Raw genomic sequence first — 9948 nt, 5'->3', positions numbered from 1 at the left:
TTGGGTCAGTCACTTATTGTGTATCCAGAAGGTCTGGCTGAGCTTTATATTACCTCATTTTGGTCCATTTTGTTCTTCATGCTTTTTGACTGTTGCTTTTCATTTCTTTTCTTTGTAATGCTTTTCATTTTTGGCCTGAACTCTACATTCAATCTAAAATTATTATTAACCACTGACACCGTTATAATCAATTACAATATAACCTATTCCAAAGAGCACACAGGACAGTGGAGAGAAAATGGAAAAGCTGGTAGAAAGGCCAGAGCTAACACAGAGCTAATGCCCTCAGGGTAGCTTTGAACCCAGGCCTCTCCATTAGTCTGGTGACATATGGTTTGCCTGCTCTAACCAGTGAGTTAAATGGATGCCCTTCAGTTCAAGCTTTCTTGTCATTAGAGGTGATCATCATCTTCACCACCTCACCTGCTGGATGCCTCTCTTGGCATTTGTAGGGATGCATGTCATTCTTGGACCTTCCACATGTAAGGGTACAGTATGTCTGCTCTTTGCTGACTGATGTTATTACCCTGCTTTCCTGAAGTGTGTGTGTATTTCTGAGATAGGCAGAAATATACTGGGAAACTTTAATCAACTATTTTGGTAGTAGCTGGGTGATGCTTATCTCAGCCTTCTGCTACACATACAGTAAACGCATGAAAGGCTTTACATTTAAGAAACTAATCTTCACCAGCGGTTTTAAAGGCTTTACTCTGTTTGTGTGCTATCTATATTTCCAATAATGCAAAAAATAACTAAAACAAATAAATAAAACTTTTGATCAAACACTTGTTTTTCTATTATAATATATTTCATGCAGCTTTTATCGTGTTCTGTTTGTATTTCTCTTTTGGATGCAGAAGAGTGAATAGATGAATAAATCAGTTGCTGATGTTTGAGGCTTTTTGTTATTTAAGAATAACTTGATATTGATTTATTGATTTGTGGACCCATGAAAACAAGTTCACAAAACAGAGATTCAAAGATGCTTTAAATGCTTTATTTAGGTTAAATCAATGGCAGGCGTTACAGAGCCATTCTTTGTGTTGGTGGGTTAGTGGATTGTTTACCCAGCACATAGATTCATTCATTTCACTGAGAGCGGGTGCAGCATTTTCAGCTGTCATCAAACACCTGGCCGGCAGTGCAGTACTCAACGTCGGTTTGTCCTTGGTTGCACTTGTAGAATTTCTTCTTGTCGGTCGGGTCAGGGAAGAGTCCGTTCAGCTTGCCAGTATAGAAGCCAGATCCTGTGCTGCCTCCACTGGGCTGCTGGCTTGGTGTGACTGCAGGTGGGGGGTTAGGCTGAGCTTTGCAGGCTGAGGAGAAAAATTAAAGAGATTAACAAAAGGGAAAACTTTTACATGTCTATTCCCAGATGATATGTGGTTCATGCGTACAAGTTCCAGTTCCTAATCCACTTTTTAGAGTGTTGATGAGTGGGTTTCGCCCCTGGCCGCAAAACATGCCGGTGAAGTTGTCCAAAGCCAAAGTCCACACCACAGCGCCACCAAAACGGTTCTGCTTCAACCACTCAGTCTGCAAAACAGAAAATAAACCAAGTGTTTAATCAGCTTACGAAATGCACATTTGTGACAAGAATTACAATTAAATAATGTAAATAAATTTTAAAAAAAGATTACTTCACACCTTTTCCTGGAAGCTCTTAATATTGTCATATCCAACCCAGACTCCCTGGTTGTAGGCATAGGGCACGTTCTGGGCGTTGTCCCAAGCCTGTGTGGCTCCTTCCTTCAGGAAGGTGCAGATCTGGTGGGAAGAAAAGATTTAAACTAACATGCATGAACTCTCCTGTCTAATGTATGCATTCACACAGATTAGGAAATAGACCTCGTAGTAGGCCAAGAATCCAGTCTGACGAGTGAAATGTCCAGCAGGTCCAGGTCCCCTGGCAGGAGCTCCCACAGTTGTGTTAGAGGAAGTCAGGTGGAAAGTGTGGCCAAAAGTGGGGAAACCAACAAGCAGCTTCTCAACTGGGACACCATTGTTCTTCCAGTAATTCATAGCATAGTCCTTAAAACAAGAGAGCACCGAACAGTTTGTCTAACTCTTCCACAATATTTTTTTTATTAACTCAAAGCAGGAGTAAAAAAATGTTTTAGACTGAGGAATAATGACGCCTTCACTTACCACGTTGTAGTAGATCATGGATCCCTGGTCACTAGGGCCCTTATAGAGAGGACTGTTCTCTCCAACATTATGCTCCCACGAGCCATGGAAGTCATAGGTCATAACATGGATGTAGTCCAGCACACTTACAAACAAACACAGGTGCTAATGTTTAGTAAAGGCTGCGTTCTGGATGACAAATGTGGAGGTATGTAGTGTGTGCATGTCTCAGCTCATGCGCTGTACTTACGCTCCAATCTGGGCAACCTGGTACGCAGAGTCAATCGTCTCCTTTCGAGCAGAGACAGCAGCGGTCAGCAACAGACGAGGACGGTTTGTCTTCTTTCCCTCCTCCTCAAAGACGCTCATCAACTTCTACAGACAGGCGAGGAACAAAAAGCAGTTACAGCTGTTACATGATTGTTGTTTTTTTAAACACTGAGAAAGCCTGAGGTCAGACCGTAGGCCTGTTAAAGTATAGATCAGTCGGGTGGCTTGTTCATGTGTTGCTCCCATCGCTACAGTAACAACTGCACACATTAACATTTAAATGGCTCTCTGGGTTTGCAGTCACCCACGCTGAAACATAAAGGATATCTGTGTGGATGTGGAAGTTATCAGAAGACTTGATAATAAAAACTGGAATCACTCAGTAGTCTAGATTAAGGGCGAAATTTAAGGAAGACAAGGGCATCATTTTGGCGAGAGGTCAGATATGTGATGACTCATCTTCATCTCTGCATTTTGCAGATCATAACCTCTTCTTCTTTGACTTTTGATATAAGTCAAAGAAGCTGGGCCCCCAGATGGTACTGTGGCCAGCTAGTAAAATAACAGGAAAGGATGTACGATGTTCCTGCAAGACAAGGAATAGTTCTTACACTGTAACTAAAATGTGTCTACACACATCAGCCTAACAGTGGATAAAAGACACAATTACCTAACTGCACATGCAGCAAGAGAGCCAGTCCTGCAGAGAAAGGAGATCAAAAAGGGTGAAGAAGGAGGAGGCAGGTTAACTACTCAGCATCAATTTGTATTAACCAGCTGAAAAGAGATATTCTGTTTAAATGTAAGAAAGTTTTTGAAGTTCAACTTACCGGTGCAGATGAGTAGTCTGTCCATGTTGTCTACTGTATCACAGCAATCTGAGGACACTAACGCTCTTTTATAGCCCTCACTTCTTCTACGTATGCGTAATATTTGTTATCTATGGCTGATTTGGCTAATCAGTAAATGCAAAAAACAAAAAACGTATTTGTTTGTGCAACATGAGCGTTTCAAGAGATTTTCAGGAAACACTGATAACCTTCAAGTGCCTTTTGATTATGTGTCCGTAGGTTAAATCAGATCTCTTTGAGATTACTAAAGTTGGCTGCTCTGTACATCACACTCAATTTCTTAAATGTACTTTTCGCCTAAAAGGAAAAAAGTAACAGAGGCACTACCGGTGTCGCTTAAATCATTAGGAGCAAAAAATTCAGGCACTCAAGGCAGATTTGAAATAAAAAGTTCAGTTAAAGAGGCACTGACACGTATCGCCATATATTTTGCCTTGCTTCCAATATCTAACTGTTTCAGGGGAAGCTCCTGTAAATTTCACTGAAGCACCATTTTCCAAGTATGCATCCTATTTAGTCTTGACTTTTTACGACCTTGGAAATCTGCCTGCTTTTGGAGACTGCGTTTGGGCCCTAACCAGCCACACTTCACACCAACATGACAGTGTGTTCGTTCCAGGTGCTCTGGTTTTTTCCTGCAGTCCAAAGACATGCATGTCAGGCTAAATGGTGATTCCAAGTTGACCGTAGGTGTGATCATGATTGTGAATAGCTGTTTGTCTTTCTGTTTTAGCCCTGCAACAGACTGGCGATCTGTCTTGTTATGACAGCTGGGATAGGCTCCAGACCAACTGCAATGGATGGATCCTTAAGCTATTTTTTTATGCTTATAAAGCTTCATTAACAGATACTGACTTTTAGTGATTAAAGGAGAAAATGCCTTAAATATAAAGTTATCCACACATGAAACCAAAAAGGTAATTCAATACGAACAGCCTTTACAAGTGTTACAAGTTATACATATGGGCCATAGCTATACTGAGTGACAAGTGGGGTAATGAGACAGGCAGTTTGCATGGCATGGATTCTGCCTTATATGAACTAAGTTTGATATACAGTCTACTGTATGTGTCTCAGTGTGTCTCAGTTTGTTAGCCAATAATGAGCTATCTCAGGCTGAAGTAGCTCATTATTGGGTATTGAAATTTCAGCCTGGACTGAAGTGGTGGATTGGCTGGCATTGTCATCCCGAGAGCCATTACTAGGATAGAAACACAATCAACACTGAGCCAGTATCTGAGATGTGCATCATCATGCTGTAGTTTCCACACAATGCTGAGAAATATCTTTTCAAAGACGCACATTATCACCTCCGAACAGCGGGTAGCCACTGCAGTTTCACCATTGCGCTGTTCATTAAACCAACAGTGAAAGCTACACATTTTCCGCTGATATATGTGGCTGCACCACTGTTGCTTCATTAATGGTAAGTACTGTGTATTATGGGCCCAGATATTTTTCCGGTAAAAGAGAGAAAAACATCTTTTTTTTCCTGTGAAAGTCTGAAATATCTTTTTTAGATTTTTAAAAGAGCAATCATTTATCCCACACCAGTCACCACAAGTTGTAATGGACTGTAAAGAAATAAAAAACTGAGTGTATGTTTGGATAAAATGTGAAAAAGAAAATGCACCACATTGATAAGTGTGTGGTAAAAACATGAGCAGAGTATTAGATGCACTGCTTAATATCACCACCAGAGAGAGTCAATAAGCTGCGTAGCAGCTGGGTCCATTTTGTGTGAGCTGTTAAGCAACAACAGGCTGTTTATCCACTGATCGTTTCAGTTCCCTCTGCAGTGATGTCATTTGCTCTTTAAAATAGTCAGAACTTTTAAAAGTCAGAAGTACGCTTCAGGCAAAACAGGTCTCGACCTCTGAAACATCAGATCTTGTTCTTTTTTGCTGTACAGATAAATTACATTGAACTTACTGAACTGCAAACTAAACTCTTTCCTCTCTCTCTCTCTCTCTGTCTCTCTCACCATGGCAACCATGCACAGGGAGCCAGGCAATGAACACAAACCTGTTGCCGTCTCCCACGCAATACACACAGCTGCATAAAGCGCACACACATACACAGACGGGCACACAGTGCTAGTTGACAGTAGAGTGACATGTGAAAATAGTGATTAATCCTGGTGATGTTAATGTCGCTGTGCTGCACCTTCTGTTGGAGAGCAAGGGCAGAGATGCTGAGCAGCTCCCATCTTCACTGGGGTTTAAATGAAATAGCTGTTAAGGTTATATTTGTATCTTCATGCCTTTGCAGCAGAGGAACTTATCAGATCATGTGAGTTTCTCAGATATGTGAGAGTGTATATTTAAAGCAGAGGGAACAAATGGCGAGAACATGACTTTTTCTTCTCAGTTTGAGTCTGGATGAATGGGAAAAATGAGCAGCGACCTCCGGGGGATGTAAAAACGGAGCCAGCGTGAAAGCTGCCAAAAACTGCAGTTCTTCTGATGGCCACTTGAGGCTGGCTCCAAAAGCAACTCAGTCCCGTGCTAAAATGTGCAGCTTTGCAGTAGAAATAATCACAATTACATCCAGGGGATACATTTTGTGCCTTCTCCTTTTTTACCCTTCTTGTTACTGCTGCAAATGGGATGCTTTTTGTTCAGTTTTTCATAGCTCACCTGTTTACATTTTAGTAAGAGTTAAATACAGGGGCAGAGCCACTTTGAGTGAATGGTGGATGATGGCACAGGAAGCTGTAAACCATAGCTAGTTCAAGGTCAGGCCAATGGACTCAGCCTCTTAACTGCGTCTTTGCTTTTGGTGTCTTCTGGAGTGTTTTTAAGGAAATCTAATAAATAATATGACCTGATGTGTGGTTACATGTCATGCTCAACCAACAACCATGTTTCTTAAAGCAGTTTATCAGGGCCGCAGCCACCTTTTATTATACAGCGAGTGGTTAAAACTATCAAACATGTACTAAAGGAAAAAAAAGAAGATGAAAATGTAAATACTGTAAAAAGTGTAAACACTGCTCTCTGTTCAGTTCTCAGAACTGATCTCATTCTCCACCCTCACCGCCTCCCCACCCACATAATTCAGGCTTTTCAACAGCCCGTTGCTATTAGATACTGCTGGGCCTATCACCATGGCAGCAAATGCTCAATAATTTTCCCTCAACTATGTTTCCGTGTGCAAGCTCTCGCACATACACAACCCTCCCACATCACATTTAGCTGTGCAGAAACGTCCTTGAGTTTTTGAGTGTTCCCAGGTCCAGTTGGGGAACAGCCCACCTCCAAACAGAATTCAGATGCTGTGACAGGATCGAGATTATCTGCCGCACATTAGAAGATGACTTGTTTTAAAATCATTTTTCACATGCAGGCTGTTACAGCATGACATAACGTGTTGCTGAATTTTTTTGTGGTTTTTCTGACGAATCGATCTCATTTCTTCCTGAAGTTCACAGAGCGCTTGCTTCTGCTCAGATGTGCTGAGAACAAAGAGCCTGTTTTCTTAAAAATGTAAATGATGTGACTCAGGATTTCGGCTCACTGACAGCTGAAGGCATACAGTACTTTCAAAATATTTGCAAGGTTGTGTCAAAACACTGTCACTACTGCTGCAGCAATGAGCCACATTTGTATATATGCTGCCATACTTCTGTCTTTAGTGTGTGCGTGAGGCAAATATATTAATTTCCCTGCACACATTTACACTTCGTCCTTGCACCTGATCTATCAAAACCATTTTACCTCCAGTGTGCTAATAAGAAACAGCTGTAACAACGGACGTGACTTGAATGTCCACATCATGTGTCCATGTCTCAGGAAGCTGATGTCAGCTCAGGGAAGATGAAATGAACAAACAGAGAAAAAGAAAGGTGAAGCAGGGAAAGGAGAATTGGGAGAGTGAGAGGAGAGTTGGTGGTGGTGGTTTGGGGTGGGGGGTTTAGGCAGAGCTGATTTTCTTTCTCCAATAAAAGCGACAACCCCTCCTTGTTGCTATGGCGACCCCCTCTCTCTCCCTTCCTTTCAGCGAGCTACCACTTATCCTTGCTGCCTTTCAGTCAGCAGGGCATGTGGGTGTGCGTGCTTTTGTGTGTTGGCTCTTGAATGAATCAAGCAAATGAAGGGGAGAGCCATTAGAGACCCAAGTCAGACTATGTGACATGCACACACACACACACACACATGCATGAATACACACACCTGCGCGCGCGCACACACACACACACACACACACACATGCATGAATACACACGCACACACACATGCATGCATTATTACACATTAGTAATCCATCATTTTGCAAAAAAAAAAGCTTCATACTTGCTGACTTCTCAGTTCTTTTCTTTTTCTCACTCTTTTTTGGCACTTTCCTTATCACAGCATATTCTGCAGGAGCGACTCGCTATCATTTACTTTCTTACACAACCATCTGGCTGACTTTCAACCACAACGCACCCACTCAAATTATAATGATAAACACAGCACTATATAAATGTATTTAACTTTGACTTCTTCTTCTTTCTTTTTTTTAAACAAGCAAATTATAAGTGATTGGAGGATATCCTCAAATCCAACTTTCATGTCACCACTGGCTGTGTTAAAATGTACTTAGAGGTCTAATATCAGATTACAACACAGAGAAAAGCTTTGCGACTACTGTTCTAATCTTGTTACTCTTTGCTTCCCACCTTTAATAACCTCTCTAAGTGCTAAAATAAAAAATGCATGTCCTCATGTAAGTTTTTAACAGCTCCCAGCAATGTTTGACCCAACGTTTGTCACGTCACTTTAGACTGTCTGAACTTTTAATATTGAAAGCATGCATCTAAAAACTGATGGATTTTGGTGGTGGTGGTGGTTGGGGGGGGTGGGGGGGAGTGAGTAGTAGCTGTGCTATCTAATATACTTCTTGTAATATAATACTGTATATGGGGACTGCTATTAATCTGTGGTCTCCCAAAAGCATGATCTGACAGTAGAAGTAGTCTAAGAATCCACTAATGCATTGCCATAAATATGGATGATCCTTGCAGGATGACATGGGTGTTCTGATCGTGCTGGTGTAATATTTACATGTATCAGTATTGACTTTTTATTAAGTCGTGCATTTCTATTAGAAGCCACTGTGGTTTGTACTCTGCGTTAACACTAGCTGCTAAAGATATACATTAAAACTGATCTAAGTCACCCTATGTTTGGCTATATTTTTGGGTTTTTTGTCTCAGTTCTTGAAGAAACTTGTCTTTAGAAGCTAAATGCTGCAACATGTTCACCAGTTAGTCGCTAATTATGTCTGTCTGCTATTTGGTGCTTGTTAGGAAGGAAACTGGGAGCTCTTTTATTTTTTCAGTGAAAACAGCTCCTGACAGAGACAGGAAACAAAGAAAAATAGTCATGGTCTGGAAAGAAATTGAAAAAGAGATGTCAAGAAATGTAATCTGCAAAGCTTCCAGTCTAAAACAGTTTGTCCACAATCTGGAAAAAGAGGGGTTTTCTGATTCCCTAGCTTTACTAGTAAACACTATTCTTAAAAATAGAAAACTCTTGAAATTTAATATGGAAACATTGTTTGTCTGTGAGCTGGAAACAGGAAATAAGAAGTCTTTTATTGAAAAATGTTTTTGATGACCTATCCATGCACCCTGACCTCCTTGCTGTTTGGACTTGGTAAGTGTTTGTCTCACCTCAGTTCTTTAATCATGTCATATTCACCCTAAAAGGTGCCCCATCAAACCCGTTTTACATCACGTGCTGCTTAAATCCCAATTTCAGCTCAAGCGGGCCAGACCAGTTAAGCTAAAGTCCAGTAAATGATTTTTTAAAAAGCACCTCCAAATCTGATTTTACAGAAGGTTTACTAAAATTTGTTTACTTGAATTTCCTGCAGTGCACTTTCAAAAATATGTTTCATTTTTTTCACATTATGAAGACATGCTGCTGTAGTAACTTAAAGAAACTCATTAGCACGCTCCATTGGGCTTTCACTGTAAGAAATAAAGAAATTAATCCACTAATTAAAAAGTTTTTTATGTCTTTTACTGTTAAATTTAAAAAACTGGAACTTAATTGTTATTTAATGGAATATCAACGCTAAGAAAACAGTTAATTTTCTGGTGTATGACCATGGTTTGTGTCTTAATAAGAAAGATGACAGAAAAACTAAAAAACAAATGGTAAAAATAAAAAATCTGTCCCCTCTCTCTTTGAAATGCTCAAATTTTTTAAAGCCATACCGTGGGCTAGACTGGATTCTCTGACAGGCTGGTTCTGGCTCCTGGGCCTTATGTTTAACACTCCTGCTCTAGACGGTGCAACACATTAATTCTTCAGTGTCATCAGGGGGTGACCAGCTAAAGTATAGCAACATTTTTGACAGGTACAAGTACACAGTCCAGGTGCTTATAGCACACAGCATGCATTTATACTTGTCACTCAAAACAGCAAGTGTGTGTATATGAGTTTAGACAAAGCATCTGGCTGGATAATGAAAACTGCTCTCATTTTTAATGTTATAGCTCCTTCCGTAATGAAATCTTATACTTAAATGCAGTCCTGTTATGCCTGTGACTGTTTGCTGATACTCATGCGCACCAGTGAAACCACGAATCCTGTTTACAGATTAATCCCAGTTTGACTCCTGAGGATGAGCTTTCACCTTTCCTGTTGTTGCTGGAGCCCGTGTTAATTTAAAATACATATTCTATGCCGAGATGTGATTAGGGACC

At 40.6% G+C, this 9948-nt stretch overlaps 1 protein-coding gene across 1 annotated transcript; it reads right to left on the bottom strand.

The window, feature by feature from the left end:
• Positions 1–989: 989 nt before the first annotated feature.
• Positions 990–4942, bottom strand: LOC100693677 (acidic mammalian chitinase-like). Its single transcript, XM_019358497.2, has 6 exons — positions 2378–4942; positions 2149–2272; positions 1849–2031; positions 1648–1767; positions 1398–1536; positions 990–1316 (listed from the first exon to the last, which is right to left on the bottom strand). Exons 1-6 carry the CDS (start codon positions 2494–2496, stop codon positions 1114–1116), a joined length of 888 nt encoding a protein of 295 aa, XP_019214042.1. The 5' UTR covers positions 2497–4942; the 3' UTR covers positions 990–1113.
• Between the last annotated feature and the right edge of the window lie 5006 nt (positions 4943–9948).

This window comes from Oreochromis niloticus, linkage group LG5 (assembly GCF_001858045.2).
Source record: "Oreochromis niloticus isolate F11D_XX linkage group LG5, O_niloticus_UMD_NMBU, whole genome shotgun sequence".
Classification (NCBI taxonomy): Eukaryota; Metazoa; Chordata; class Actinopteri; order Cichliformes; family Cichlidae; genus Oreochromis; species Oreochromis niloticus.
This window is presented reverse-complemented; position numbering and strand designations above follow the sequence as displayed.